The sequence below is a fragment of the Vicugna pacos genome, chromosome 2 (assembly GCF_048564905.1).
Source record: "Vicugna pacos chromosome 2, VicPac4, whole genome shotgun sequence".
Taxonomy (NCBI): Eukaryota; Metazoa; Chordata; class Mammalia; order Artiodactyla; family Camelidae; genus Vicugna; species Vicugna pacos.
The window spans coordinates 18,141,816-18,157,808 of NC_132988.1; the positions used below are offsets into that span (position 1 = coordinate 18,141,816).

The following is a 15,993-nucleotide window of genomic DNA, read 5'->3' on the forward strand; positions in this document are numbered from 1 at the left end:
ATTAAGTTTGTGCAGATATCTGCATGTGTTCCTCATAGATACTGGCTTGGTCTCATGGTTTGCTCAGTTACTCCAGTGTGGTCCTGAGTAAAATGTGTGTGTGTGCGTGTGTGTGTGCTGGAGCTCACTGTAAGGCTTTTCTGTTGAAAAATACAGTCGCCCCCCCCCCTTTTTTTAATTAAGGAGGAAAAATTTCAATTCCATACCTCACACCATTTATCAGCCCTGCCCTCAGCTGTGCCTGTTTATCCTCAAGTCTGGAGGCCATGCATCTTGTAAGTCTCCCACTCTGCTGTTCCGAGAGGAGGCAGGTGGAAAATGCTGCTCTTGAAGGTTCTTGTGGGTTAGAACTAGAGAAAATTGCTGCACTGCTGTTTCCTTTCATGGAGAGCGTTCCTTCTCCTTTTCCCCAGGAACAGATGACTAGTGTGTCCAGCAAGGACAGTAGGAGCCTGTGTTGCCTCTCCTGGGATGTAGCAAAAGCCCCAGGCATGGGTTCCATTCCTCAGAGCGAGACTGGGGAACTTCTCCCCACTGAGGACGAGTATACTCTGGACGCTGTAAGAATGAATCAAGGGCCACATTGTAGAGACACTGAAGTTTAATATGTAACTTCCCATGGAGAAGCATGTCCCAGCTGAGTCCTTCAGAGAACTTAAGGCCTGTCTCAGTGTGCCAGTGCTTCTGTTTGACGGCATGGCTCTTGGAGAGAGAGAAGGTAGGGGAAGAAAGAGGGAAGGAAGAAAAGCACTCGGGCATCCAGGCATCAGGGTCTTAATTTTCATAGCAAGAGCGGAGCTGCATTCATCCGTGTTGCGCTGAGGGCTAGCTCCAGTTGTCAGGGGAGGGAGTGCCTGCTGGGAGGCTGCATCCTTCCCACGTCACTGAGCTCCAGCAACACAAAGCCTGGCACAGAGTGTCCAGCTGCTGGGGAATAACGTTTCCTTTTCTGTTGGAGTAGCGCTGGGGCCTGGTCTCTCCCTGCGCCACCCAGGAAACCCAGCCCAGCTCTTCATTCCATCTTGATTCTGGCAAGGACAGAATCAAGCAAGAGAAAGCCAAGGGAGACGGCAGCAGCTCGTCTTCCTCAGGTGCCCGTGGGAGCCAGGCGCTCCCAGAGGCGGATGTTCCCAGGCAGGCTCTCTGCTCGTTCCTGGTCGTCTGTTTTGCTTCCCTTGGTCCGTTTGCCTTGCATTTTTTTTTTCACAAAGTATTAAGGAATAAACCCAACACCTCCAGGAATTAGTTTTCATACCTGGGCCACATTTTTGCGCCCATCCCAGAACTTTGTATCTTTGAGGATAACAAAGTTGGAGATTAAAGATTTTTAATTTATCTGATTGACAGGAATGTCACTCCAGAAAAATGAACTGTTTCCAGATGGCATCGTTGGCATTGCTTCTAGAGGCTCTTTTAAGCTTCTCGTTATTCAAAAACACTAGCTCAGGACCATGATAGCCCCCAGAAAGGGAATGGCCAATTATTATTGTTTATTTCAGTGCCACTGCCGGTGCTGCGTCCTTCCGTGTTTTGTTTCAAGTTCATAGCGTGGCTGAGTGTCTGTGGCAGACTGAGGGGTCAGGGAAGGGAGAACAGCACACCTACTGTGTGCCCTGCCTCAGGTGATGCATGTGACAGACAGAGATTAATCTTATCAAATGTGTGAAGTCTGGCGGATGAAAGATGAATCAGAACCAGGCTCTCCCTGGGTGTTCAGTGCAGAGCGGAAATGAATCTAAATAATAATCACATTGAGCTATAATGTTAGCAAGGTCTGTACAATCTAGACATAGGACAAAGGAGGGAAAGGGTGTCATCTGATGAAGATAAAAGAAAGCCGCTTACAGAGGGGAAATTTCAAAACACAGTTCTGAAATCTGTATAGGACATTATTGGAGTATTTAAGAAGGGAATAAGGTGAAGAATGGTGGGATGTATTTGGCAATTGGGATATTTCAGTATTGCAGGGAGCGTGGGGCTGGGACATCTATGGGGCAGAGACTAAGAGGAGGAGTCACTGTGCTGCTGTTCCATGTGATGGCAGGAGTGGGCGGGGCCTCTGCCCCCGCCCCCTGCATTCCACCGCAGGCTGTGCTGGACCACTCCCTCTCCACCTCTTCTTGCTGCTTTTCTTCCTTCTCTGTAGGAGTCTATGGTAACAGTTCCTCCCCATCCACTGCTCTCTGCTCGCCCTCCCTTGCTCATCTCACCCAGTCCCTTCCACTCTGTGTGTCACTGGTGGCTCTTCTCTTACTGCCTATAAACCATCACGACCTCTACTTCCTGCAGGGATCATAGGTACTTAGGCAAAACAGGACTGAAAATCTTCCTTCGAATTTCTCCCCAGCTTTTCTCTTTTTCTACTCTTAATAGCAGCATTTTCCAAATATCCAAGGCTGAAAAGTCATAGAGTTGTAATTTTTTAAGATCTCACCTCCTTCTTATCCAGACCATACATAAGGCTTCTTCTCAGTTACTCTCACATTGGTCAGGTCATTCTTTTTTCATTATTATTTTTTTAATTGAATGTTTTTTACATTATTTACAATGTTTCAGTTGTACAGCAAAGTGATTCAGTTGTACATATATATATTCTTTTTCAGATTCTTTTCCATATAGGTTATTACAAGATATTGAATATAGTTCCCTGTACTAGACAGTAGGTTCTTGTTGTTTATCTTATTTATATATTGTAGTGTGCATCTGTTAATCCCAAATTCTTAATTTATCCTTCCTTTCTCTTTTCCCCTTTAGTAACCATCAGTTTTTTTTCTATGTCTGTGAGTCTGTTTCTGTTTTGTAAATAAGTTCGTTTGTACTGTTTTTTGAGATTCCACATATAAGTGATATATGATACTTGTCTTTCTCTGTCTGACTTACTTCACTTAGTAGGATGATCTCTAGGTTCATCTATGTTGCTGCAAATGGTATTATTTCATTCTTTTCTATGGCTGAGTAATATTCCATTGTGTGTGTGTGTGTGTGTGTGTGTATGAGTACCACATCTTCTTTATCCACTCATCTGTCAGAGGACACTTAGGTTGGTTCCAAGTCTTGGCTATTGTGAATAATGCTGCTATGAAGGTCCCTTCATCTCTTCATTCTTGATTCGGACTCTTAACTGTCCACCACCAATTCCTCTACATTCAACCTCTGGAATATCTTGTGAGTCTTTTCTACCCTCATGACCTTCAGTCCAGGCCCTCATCATCTTTTTGCTTGGAGATGATGATACAATACCGCCATCAGCCCCCCATCGATTTCCCCATCTCCATTTCCTCCGGTCCCTTCATCCCGTACGAGTGCCCCTGCCAAGATGTCATCTGATTGTGTTGCTCCCCTGCCCAAATCCCCCAGTGGCTGGCTCCTCATTTAGGATAGTCTTCCTGGTCCAGCATCTGAGATTCCATATTCTGCCCTTACCTGCCTCTCCAGTTATTTCTCTGGAGTGCAACCTGACACTCTATTAGACAGTATGTTCAACGGAAGATCTGGCCTCAGCACCAAGGTTACAGCTTGAAGAATTAGGAAAAAAAAATACAAAAACTCCTGGCCTAGAGTCAGAAAGGAGAATGTTGGTTGGCAGAGGCTGAGGAAAGGGGGAAATGGGAGTTAATGGGTAGAGTTTCAGTTGGGGAAGGTGAAAAATTCTCGAGGTGGTGCTGGTGATGGCTGCACAACAGTGTGAACATACTTAATGCCACTGAATTGGACGCTCAAACATAATTAAAATGATACATTTTATGTTATGGATATTTTACCTCGCTCCCCCCCCGCAAAACACACAAACTCTTGGACCTCTTGGCCAAATTGAGAGAGAATAGGCGTGAGAGGTTATGAAGGTTGGGGCGAGGGGCTTTTGGAGAGAACCAGGCTGTGATTCCCCAACTGCAGGCTAAGGAGGGTGAGGGAAGGGATACCAGCCTCTTAACCCAAATCTAGAGCCCACGGCTTGAGAGATGCCATCTGGAAGTTCGTCTTGTGTTTTCCTCAGTTGGGAGCCTCATGGTCCGTGCCTGACATTGGCCTAGGATCTGGAGGGTGAGAGATGGCAGACTGCCTTGGTGTCTGAGTAGAAGAGAGTGGCCTGCTGTGCCGTGGTGGGGGCCTCTCTGTCTGATCAAATAAGAGGCAGCCGTTCCCCACGGTTCCGAGTGGACCAGGTTCCCACAGGAGGGTCCACATGGGTGTGGTCTGCAGGGCTGTCCGGTGGGGCTGCCTAGAGAATTGGTGGTCCCTGCGCCCAGCTCAAGTGGATGCCCACAGGTGGGTGCCTGAGGCGGTGGAGGGAATCAGGGAGCCCAGGCTAGAGGCCATTCAACCAGGTCGAGGCAGTTTAGAGAGTGAGCACCTCCAATGTCAAGATCTCCGAAGACCCTGTGGGTGAATCCCAGGAGAGAAATGTCTGCTGGCCTAAAGAGGGTGAAACCATTCTGGAACAGGACAGCGAGACAAGGGCTGTCCATCCCGTCTCCTCCCCTCCCTCCCCCTCCTCTAATCCTAGGGTCTGAGAGGGAAGCTGGATTGCTGGGGAGATGGCAAGAAAGTGGGGAGGGAGCCCACCACACCATTTCCCCCAAATTACAGGCAACCTGTGGACCCTTCCAGGGGGAAACCAAGGTCACCTTTACAGAAAGGTTGAGCTGTGGGTTACCCCGTGGGTTGGGCCTTCTGGACTGTGAATCGAGACCATGTTTGCTGCTTCAAGGGCTGTGAGGCTTTTTATTATCTAAGAATTACCAGGATATGGGCCTGCCTGGGTTTTCACCTGGGAACAGGGAGGAACATTTTCCTACTGGACAGGTTTAAAGAGACAGCGGAAGACAAAAAGAGCGTTGTGTTTATGATTTCATGCTGGGAGTCCTGCTTGTTCAGGGAACCAGCTCTGCCTCTCACTGGTGGCGCTTCAGCCTAACAGACACCGTGATGGTCCCTGAACCCCCCAGGGAGAGTACAGTTCCACCTTTGGGCTTTGGTCCACGGTCGTCCTGGACCCCTCTTCCCACACTGTATTTAAATTTTACTTCTTGTATGGGAGGGCTGTTTATACTTGTCTGATCATCCATTTAGATTTAAGCTTCTTGAGGGCAAGAACCAGGTCTTACTTACCTCTGAACCCCAAGAATCATCCATCTAGCGTCTTAGTGTGTAGTAGATGTTTAAAAAAAAGATTATAGAATGACCAAGAGACTGATGAATGAAATGATCCCCTTTGCTGGCTGCTATATATTGTGTTTATGACGGTAGAAAAGACAGTATTGTGACACCCCCATTGCTTTTTCCCTCCTGTTGCCAAGCAGAGTACGAACAGGGCTTATCCGATTCACAAATCAGCTCTTCCGAGGCCACGAGGCATGCACTCTGATCTGAACTAGACTTCCAAAGAGGAAATACCATCTTTTTATGGGCGTATGTAATTGTTTTCCATTTTTTTAAATGTAGGTAAATGACAAAATATCCATGTTTATCCTAGAAAGATTACAAAAATGTAAATAAGCATTACAGTAAACTGTCACCCACAATCCACCTCCCAGGCATAACATATTGTTAACACTGTCTCATCTTTTCCCATGTGCCAATTTCTTTCTGGAAATAGCAGTACAGGCCGCTGGAGTAAGATTAATATTTGTCCTATCATTTTAGGAAGAGATTCTAAAAGGAGCTACAGTGTGCGGAGAAGGGGGATGTTGGGAAAGTATATCGTGGATACATAGACTTGTCCCTAGGGGTGGGAGTCAAAGCGAAGAGTGAGGGGGATGATTAATTCAACCATGGTTATGTTGGGGCTCCCTAAGCGAGAGGGAGAGAGCTGGCCCTAGGGACCAAGTAGGATTTGTAGCAGAGACCTCGCTCCCAAGTCAGGCTGCCTCCTGCGTCCTCGGCCAGCCGGCTGAGGTGGTGTTGAGTACATGGAGGAGCCCAGGCTAGAACTTGGCAAGAGCTTCTTCTTTCTTCTTTGCCTTGGGTGTTGATTAAATGAGGGAGGGGGTGGGGCATGGTGACAACAAGAATGTGGCAAAAAAACTTTACAGCGGTGGTTTCAGTTGGGGTGATTTTGCCCTCCAGAGGACACTGACAATGTCTGGAGTTATTTGTGGTTGTCACAGCTAGGGGCTGGTGCTACTGGTATCTAGTGAGTAGTGACCAGAGATGTTGCAAAACATCCTACAATGCACAGCACAGCCTCCAATGAAGAAGTATCTGCTTCAAGTGCCCATTGTGCTCAGGTTGAGAAACTCTGTTTTAAAAAAAAAAGCAAGAAAACACTTGGCAATAATGCTAGTGCATGAAAAAACACGGACTATGGAAATATTTATTGAATTAGGTCTCACTTGCCCATGGAGATGTCAGTTTGAAAACTTTTCGGTGAGTCTGGAATCTACCAGGTAGATTACAGATGCTAGAGGTTTTTTCTCTTTTATCAGTGATCAGTGTTTTGTGCATTTTTGAAAGGTCAAGAGTTGTCATAAGAAAGAGTAGAGAGCACTTCATGGAAAAATCATGCTTGAAATTATCCCAAGTAGCTTTTAAAAACTGATTTCTGTAAATTCCGTGGTGCAAATAGCCAGTGGTTTTTAATCTAGGGGCAAAGCTGGGGAAAAGTGGGCTTGGGGGAGATAAATGATGGAGCAGATTCTTTCTAGCTTTGCCCTTTATGTTGAGATTTTTTTTTTCAACTAAATGAATCCCTTTCTAGTATTCCTTTGTTTGTCTTTGGGCCTTGGAATGACTTGCAGGGTTTAGAGACATCATTATGTATCCATGACACTGACCACACTGTTTATTTTTCCCAATACTAAGTAGTTTGAGGAGAGGGTCCCATGTGTCATGACTGCACCTGTGAGTGATCTAGAGGGGAGTCAGGGTCAGGATGGCTGTCAGGTCACCAAATCCCTAAGGGGGCAGAGAATGCAGTCAGTACCCAAGAAAGAATCAGATGGGCTGGAAGTAAAGGCAAGAAGCCAGGCATGTAACTTGGAAAGCTTTATATTCTTTGGTTTTTTTTTTTTTTTTTTTTAGCATGATTGAATCAATGGACTTGGTTTTTATGAGCTTCGCAGACATGCAGAGGGAAAAAAAAACAGCTTGGCATAATAGGGGGAGGGGGAAGGGATCTAAATGAAATATAACAGTTGCCTGCAGTTTAGTCGCTGACAAAAAAGTCATTTTCGCTGAGAAGCATGTGTAATGTGTCAGGAAGAAAAAAGCACAATTAGTACACTTCTTACATAAGATCTTACTGATATCGTTGTATTAATTTTAATCATTTAATTAAAAATACCACTCTGTCTTCTTTATTGAAAATCAATAAAGTGTGCATGTACTCGATTTTCACCTGTCTCATACTTGGCAAGGAAAGCACAGTTTCCTCTCAGCACCCAGCTTACAGCAATGAGATTTCCCCCCTTTTTAAAATTGACGTATAGTCAGTTTACAATGTTGTGTCAATTTCTGGCGCACAGCATAATGTTTCAGTCATACATATACATGCGTATATTCCTTTTCACATTCTTTTTCATTATAGGTTACTGCAAGATATTGAATAAAGTTCCCTGTGCCATGCAATAGATCCTTGTTGTTTATCTATTTTATATATAATACTATCTCCAAATCTCAAACTCCTGATTTACCCCCGTCCCTTCCTAATTTACCCACCCTTTAATCATAAGTTTGTTTGCTATGTTTGTGAGTCTGATTATGTTTTGTAAGTTTGTGTTTTTTTTTAGATTCCACATATAAATGATATCATATGGTATTTTTCTCTCTTTCTGTCTTACTTCACTTAGTATGACAATCTCCAGGTCCATCCATGTTGCTGCAAATGACAGTATTTCATTCTTTTTATGGCTAAGTAGTATTCCATTGTATAAATATACCACAACTTCTTTATCCAGTCATCTGTCGATGGGCATTTAGGTTGCTTCCATGTCTTGGCTGTTGTAAATAGTGCTGCTGTGAACATTTGGGTGCATGTATCTTTTCAAATTAGAGTTTCCTCCAGATATATGCCCAGAGACTTTCCCTTGTATATCTCTTGTCTCACAGATCAGCACCTACTTTAAATTGTTTCTTATTGTTTATCTGTCTGTCCGTCTGTCCATTCATCTATCCATCCATCACAAATTACCACAGACTTGGTAGCTTAAAACAACAGAAATGTATTCCCTCAGAGCCTGGGGGCCAGGAACCTGAAATCTGAAGATTCTCGAGGAGAATCATTCCTTACTCCTTCCATTTTCTGGTGGTTCCAAGCAATCCTTGGCTTGTGGCTGTAAAACTCCAGTCTACCTGTCTTAGTCTGTTCGGGCTACTGTAACAGAACATCACAGACTGGATGGCTTGTAAACAGCAGAAATGTACCTCTCTCAGTTCCGAAGGCTGGAAGTCCAGGATCAGGGTGGCCCGCATGGTCAGGTGAGGGCCCTCTTCCTGATTCATAGGCAGGTGACTTTGCACTGTGACTTCACATGGAGGAAGGGTCAAGGAAGCTCTCTGGGGTCTTCTCTACAAAGGCACTAACCCCAGTCATGAGGGCTCCTCCATCATGACCTGATCACCTCCCAAAGGCCCCACCTCTAAAAATCATCACATTGATGATTAGGTTTCAACGTATTAATCTGGGGGGAGGGACCCAAACATTCAGCCTCTGGCACTGGCTCTGTCTTCACATGGCCTTTTCCACTGGATCTGTCTTGTCTTCTTCTGTTATACAGACACTTGTCATTGGATTTGGGGCCTACCTGGATAATCCCAGATGAGCGCATCTTGAGACCCTTAACTTAATCATATCTGCAAATACCTTTTTTTCTAAATAAGGTCACATTCACGAGTTCCTGGGGTTAGGACATAGACGTATCTCTTTGAGGGGGCCATCATTCAACCCACCACTCTCTATCTGTGTACCTATCTATCAGTCAACTATATACCTAAGTTCATTTTAGTTTTTGTGTTTTCTGGAGTGCAGAGGACACTATAGTAACTAATAAGTACTGGCTGATTTGAGAGTGTGGCCTTATTTTAAAGTGACCCGACTCAAAGGCTGGGCTAATTGTCCCACCTTGTTTCAAAGGTCTCATTAGCTGTAAGGAGCATGTGCACATAAAGGCGCTCCTGCCTCGCAAAGTAAATGCATGTTTCAGGCGAAAGACCAAACATTCAATAGCCACACCTAAAGCAAGAGCGGTCAGTGAATTGAACGGCTACTATAACTTGTAAGATTGCTGTTTTTCTAAGTGTTAATCCGTGGGCTGCAATTAACGTCCTAGGTGGTCTTGAGGATTAGCTAGCTCCCAGCAAGGTATAAATGTCTCAGTTGAATCAACCCTCCTTATCCTTTATTAATTTAGGTGACCCAGAAGAGAAGGAAAAAAAATTGATCAGAGCTTTAAAAATAGAGGGAGAAAATTGTAGTCTGAGTAGACTTGCTCTAGTTTGATTCGCTGCAGTTGGGTACGTTATAAAACAAGGACAGAGGTTTGCCATGTTCTTTGTAAGCTCTGGGAGCAGCCTGGCAGAGAGGAAGGGGTGTGTGGGTGTGGTCGGGAGGCCCTGGTCAAGACACCTGGTTCTGCATCTGGGGACCTAGGCCTGGTTCTGCTGCCGTTTGTGTGGCCTTGGGCAAGTCACCTGATTCCTCTGAGCTTTGGTTTCCTACCTTTGCGAGAAACCGGAATGGGCTCGACCGGAAGTTTTTCAAACTGTGTTCAGTGTGCCCGGGGCGCTTTCTTCTAAACAACTCCCTGACACAGTCCTCGTGGTTCTGTGATCAGAAACTGGGTTTGGTTCAGAATTAAGAAACTCTGGTGTTTTTTGTTCCTCTTCATTCACCTGCTTGCAGCGGAAAGCTACAAGGACACTCAGATGGTGAAGATTAAAGAGGAACCCATGGAGGTTGATATCCAGGACTCGCATGCCTCGATCTCACCCAGCCGGAATGTTGGCTACAGCACTTTAATCGGGCGAGAGAAAACCGAACCCTTACAGAAGCTGCCAGAAGGCAGGGTGCCCCCAGAGAGGAACCTCTTCAGTCAGGATATCTCTGTGAAGATGGCTTCTGAGCTTCTTTTTCAACTGTCAGGTACGTTTACGAGCGGCAAAAATGTCAATAACCGGGAGTCATTGGAAGGAAAGCCACTGTCACAAAGTAAAAACACCTGCGTTATAAAATTCTTTTAGACGGAAATCCGTTTTGTTACTTGAACACGTATACTGCCACTCCAACGAACAGTTAATCAGATGTTGCCAAGTAGAACTCCTGCCAAACTTTCTTTAATAAATAGTGAAGAATCATTTGAAATTAGAACTCTATTCAATTCTGTGCAAATGATCTCCGTTGACTGGGCTGAACGTCTCACCTCTAATTTTGTTTAGGCAGTTGATCTGATTAACAGCTTTTTTTTTTCCTAATGTGCAAAAGATAAACCTCAATGTACTCCAACAGTGACTGAATTACCGTGAATTCCAAATTAGTGTGGTCAGAATTAATGAGATTTTTCTGCATCTTGCCAAAAAAAAAAAAAAATCCAGGAAAAGGAAAAGCAAAAGACGAAACCGTGAGGTTTCTTTTCCAGCCAAGTATAACCTTAGTAGAACATTTGCTGTAAACCAACTTTTTCTCCTTCGAATAGTTGGGATTTGAAGTGTCAGAATTAATGACCAGCTCAGCGTCCTGACAGAGTACGGGAGGGTCTTAGTACCTAAATTGTTCCCTTTGTTACCTATTTCAAGCTGCGTCTTCTTTGTCCTTGTCAAATGTAATATGCTATTACTGTTTTACCATGATCGAGATGGGTGAAATAGACACGTAAGGTTCAAATTTATGTAGAAATACAGATACTTTGTTCTTGGTCAGGCACTGGCCTCCCATACTGATGCTTGGGCATCAGTACTAATTGTTACTAATATTTGATAAACTATTTTGTTATGGGTAACAAATTTAAAAACACCCATTAAATGCTTCATTATTTGAGGATTGACTCTTCTCCTCTAAGAAAAATACCAGAAAAGAGGAAAGAGGCTGGAATCTGCGTGCCATCGTGATAGTCCCCCTTCTCACTGGCCTCAGACACCACCTGTAGCTGTGAAGCTATTGGTCGATGCTGAAAATAGTCTCTGGTTCTCAAACAAGGACCGTGTTTGTGCAGAGCCCAGAGAGGTGGAAACAGTTCATCAGTCAACTTAATAGGCCACATAGACCTTTGCAAGTTCCAAAAGAGCTTCTAACATGCAAGATGCTTTTCTTTTTCTCAAAACAAACTAAAAGCATCTCTCAAGACAATACAACTTTGAACATGATTTGGCAGTTCGGATTTGCACAAGTGAGGCCAGCGTGGCTCTTTTCAGAAAGTCTCTGCCTCTGACAGTACCTTATCATGGTCTACTATCAGCTAAAAACTTTGTGTCTGAGAGTTCTCCCCCTGGCACTGTCACTGAGTGCCTAGGTGACCTCAGGCGAGTCATTTAGCCCCGATTTCCTGCTCTCTGAAAGAACCGTGCCTGCGAATCCAAGTTAACCCTCATTGTCACCGCTGAGTGGACAGAAAGTTGTCGTCCCCACAAACAGGCACACAGCAGCTTTAGGCTAGTGTTAAAAAGCACCAGACAGCATAAATCTGTGTTTAAATTTTTCTCCAAATCCCGTAAGATGAGGAGTTTTTCACTTGCCCTGCCACTGAAATCTGAAACCCTTGTCCAGCTGGCCAGGTATCCTCCAAAGACTTAAAAGAAGCCATTGAGCACTGTGACAGTCGGGGCAGAATCCTCACATTTGAACTGGATGGGGAAGGCCAGAGTTGAGCTTTCGTGTTCCTGAAAGCTAATTAAATAATTTCTGACAGCTGGTAGATACAGACCTCAAGACAGAGTCAGGGAGAGTTTCCCTCCTCTTGTCTAATGATATTTTTTTTGTCCCTCGTGACATTTATCAGAACAAGCGCTCAATGCCTGTCGCACCCAGAGGTCTTATGGCTGTTTTTATATCCCATCTCACACAGGGGCCTGACAATATAGAATGCTTAAAGGTTATCATCAAAGTCAGAAGCGGAACGGTTGCCCACAACTGCAGTTTTCATGCTGAATCAGAGGAAAGCAGAAAGTTTCAGCCGGGGAGAAATATACGAGAAATGACTCTCTCTGTGCGCATCTGTGTGTGTGTGTGTGCGCTTACTGAGGCTTGATTAAAATCAGACAGCACACTTGTACTTCGTTAGTAACTCTTTCCCCTTGGATCGGTTTTTAATAAACTATTTCAGTAGATGCCACCGACGTGCTTTGGGTGACTGTCTTTACCGGTAAGATAAGAAGGGTCTGAATGTTTTAAAAAGAAACCAGAAGAAAACCACAAGAGAGAAAGGGAAATGTTGAGGGTGTTTTTGCTGCAGCCTTAAAAACGCGAATTGAGTAAGCACCACCTAAGAGGTGTCCGTTTCATGCTTTCTCCTTACAGAAAAGGTGAGCAAAGAGCACAATCACACAAAAGAAAACACCGTCCGGACGACCACCAGGTAGGCAGCTGTGGGGTCCCCTCTGACCGCCGCCCCCACCCCCGCCCTGCCCGGTGGGGACCCTCAGGCCCCCGTTGTGTGTTGAACAGCTGTCCTCACACCGTTCTCTCCCACTGGGTTTGAAGAGTCACAACCCCTCCACCTCTGTTTTGTCTGTGAACTTTGGTGGAAACAATACAGAAAGCAAAGGACACCAAGGGGGAAGGCCACTCACAGTCATCAAACCTCTAATGGGCGTCACCTTCTGGGGGTTTTTCCTGATGCCCTTGTTTTTCATTCCTTCCAATAATTTCGCGAAGGAGATACTACTCTCTTGGCAGAGGTTTTGTGACTTGAGAGTGTATGTAGGCAGCACGGCTGTGCCTGGGAGCTGGGTCTGCGTCTCAGGAAAGCCTCCCTCCATCTGCAGACCTAGGTTCTCCCTGCAGCTCTCTTCCTGAGTAGCTGTGCAGCTGTGGGCAGGTCATTGTCATCACCAGGGATACCCCAACTTTTTCGCTCCCAGCATTGGTAGGAGGGCAAACATTTAAAAAGCAAGAGAAACACAGTGCTTTTGAAACTTACTGGAAAGCTGATTCCACTACCACCAATAGGTAAGGTTGCTTTCCATTTGCCAAAGGCAGTTGGAGGAGGTCAGCCAGGGCGGGCTGCTCTATGGAAGAGGGCGGGCCGGAGCTGGCCCCTCTTCCCTAGCCCCCGTGACCACCCGGGCCGGACCCGTGGCAGGCAAGTGTCAACAAGCCCCGACCCCACCGCTGCGGAAAAGCTCAGAGGAGAGGCAGTCTCCTGCCTGGAAGGCTTTAAGTCAAGGGCCCTTGCTTTCCTGAGCAAACTCAGATTCTTCCTTAGGGGAGCCGTTGATTGGTTTTGTTTTTAATTCCTGCCACTGAAGATCAATGGCATTTCTCTTTTGGATGTGATGCAAACTGACCTTAGAGCATCCTCTGACATGTGAATGGTGCTCCTTTGAACCCTAACCTGAGTTGCTTTTTCTTTTTAATTCTAAGAATTGGAATTGGGGAATGATCAAATATCAAACAATGGTTAAAACAGAGCCAGCTTGCTTCACACAGGGTTTAAGTCGTGTTAGGGACAGAACCTCCCTCTAACAGAACACAAGGGTGATGTGAGCCTTGCCTCTGCACAGAAGTACACAAATGGGAAACGAGTCTTGGGATCTGGTCTGTGCCTTGTGTTGGGAAATGGGCCTGGGGGATGGAAAGGTGATTCTGTCTATTAAACCTGATGCCCAAATAGGAGATGTGAGCTACTATAGATTCCTGCCTATCTTCTTCATGTAATCTTAAGGCTATTTATTTAGTATCTATGCTTGTGTCTGTGGGTCTAAATACATGGAGTTGGCCAGAGGGGTAGACACTGAAAGACGGCAGACTGAAAATAATAAGTGCTCATTTTAATTTGCTTCCTGACATGTCACAGGTCAGGCTCTTTCGAAGCAGAGCCCAAAAGGGGATCTGGGGGCAGGTGTTGTACTGAGGGCGTGCTCGCAGAGAAACCCACAGGGACGCAGTGGGGCAGGAGAGGGAAGGAGAACTGAGCAAGGATGTGTTTTTTAGCTGGATTCTAGCTCCAGGTCGATCCTGCAGAGAATTCTGGAGCATGAATTACACCACAGAGTAAATCTTGCCTGCAACAGGGCCAGCTCTTTGTACCCCCTTATTATCCACCACCTTCAGCAGCAAATGTGGGTGTGTAGCCTCCCAGGTGAGGGGGCTCCCCGGTGGGGACAGTTCTCACTGTTGGCAGCCAGTGCTTCCAGCACTGCAGGGTGAGCGTGCTAGTGCGGTGAATGGGATGGGGGCGGGATGCCGGCAGCATCTCCTGTGAAGGTTTTCTGCCGGCTCTTTAGGATTACATGATAATATTTATATTACAGAAAGGTATGCTGCAAGACCATGTTATTTTATGCTTTTCAGGTGTTCTCTGGGAAGAGGTAAGGAGAGGTTCGAACTAGCCCCAAACAAGTGAAATGTGCCTCATGGCCTAAATTGCCTTGGCTGGGACTGGAGCATAATTATAGGATAGAAGATAATTTTTTTTTTTAGCTATTTGGCAAAAGACGAAGCGATCCTTAAATTCTCCTGTTGCTGGGAGCTTATGAGTAAGAAGAAATCCGAACCAGATCTTCTGCCCAAAGCAGAGGAAGAGGTGCTTCCCGTGAGCGCCTCCCCGCTCCCCACATGATATAAACGTTCAGAAATCAGTGCCACAGACTTCTCGGTTTATTGTTCCGCTACAGAATACTTGGTGTGTTTTTATTTTTCCTTTGAGGAGGCAACTTATCTGATTAGCCTCTCTTCAAGTAGATGTCTCCTTTTACCTTCTCACCTCGTTACTTCAGGGGGAAGAGAATCATGCTGCTTTGTGCCAGGAAACCCTCTTTCACCTGCGTTAACTGATAGCAGAAATACGGGGGGGGGGGAATTGCCAACTCTCTCTCTTCATTTCTGATTCCTGGATACGAATGCAAAAGGCACTCGTAATTTGTATGCACAAGGTCAGCTAACGTGGGTTATGTTCTAAGGTGTGATTTGTGATATTTTCCAAAAAGATTTACATCAAGCATCCAGATTTCCATCTCTCCAGATTTTTAGGGAACTTAGTAGGATGTTTGGTTAGTTATCAGATTTCCCAAGTTTGATTTCCTGGAAGAAGCTGACCGTCTGGTGACTCATGATTAGAATCCAGGTTTGGAATCGTCCGTGTTTAAGAGTTGCTAGATGCACCTAAGACAGCATACTAGTGAAGGGCAGCCTTGGGACTGCCAAATACCCACGGGTGCCTGAGCTCCTCCATGCGGTGAGGTCTGCTCCTGGGGTCTGGATATCTAGGGGAACCAGGGGAGAGGAGAGATGTGCAACGATGAAGAAAGAAGGTCTCTCCGATTCTCTCCCTGTCCTTTATCATCCCACCGCTCCCCCCATAGTTTATCGTATCGACCTTGCCTCTCATTCCAACTGCAAGAACGAAGAAAAAGTGTAGCAACCCAGGAGGAAACACTCTGTAGCTTGGCATCCCAGTATGTGCTTACCAGTGGGATGTGGGGGTGCTGGTCTCCATGCCCCAGCACCAGGGCAGCTGGAAGCCCGTGGATGTGTGCACAGATGACTCCCTATCCCCTAAGAGCTCCTGATCACACCTCCCTCCTCATCCACTCCTCTCTCATCACGGGCTGTCCATCTGTGATTCTGCTGTTTGTTAATACCTCCATTAATAAGATGGGGAGATATGGAAAGAGAAAATGTTGGACAGCATTCCTTGTTAGCCGTTTTTGAAAAAAAGGTTTAGGTGAAGCTAAAGGTTGAAACTAACAACAGGCAGGATTCCGGATCAGTGACCCTTGACCTCATTTATTTAAAACCCTTCCAATGGAAAATTTCAAACATATACAAAAGTAGAGAACGTACCCATCACCGAGTTTGAACAATGATCAGTTTATGACCCATGTTGTTTCATCTGGCCCTTCCTT

The 15,993-nt window shown here is 45.5% G+C and overlaps 1 protein-coding gene across 5 annotated transcripts in view; it reads left to right on the top strand.

Moving 5' to 3' along the window:
* ZNF827 (zinc finger protein 827) overlaps positions 1-15,993 on the top strand; it is a 167,024-nt gene that overhangs the window by 78,388 nt on the left and 72,643 nt on the right. For all 5 annotated transcript variants that reach the window (XM_072976163.1, XM_072976153.1, XM_015244140.3 and 2 more), the window contains exons 6-7: positions 9,839-10,078; positions 12,446-12,503. In XM_072976163.1, the coding sequence (XP_072832264.1) occupies positions 9,839-10,078; positions 12,446-12,503 (298 nt within the window). The remainder of the gene's footprint in view (positions 1-9,838; positions 10,079-12,445; positions 12,504-15,993) is intronic.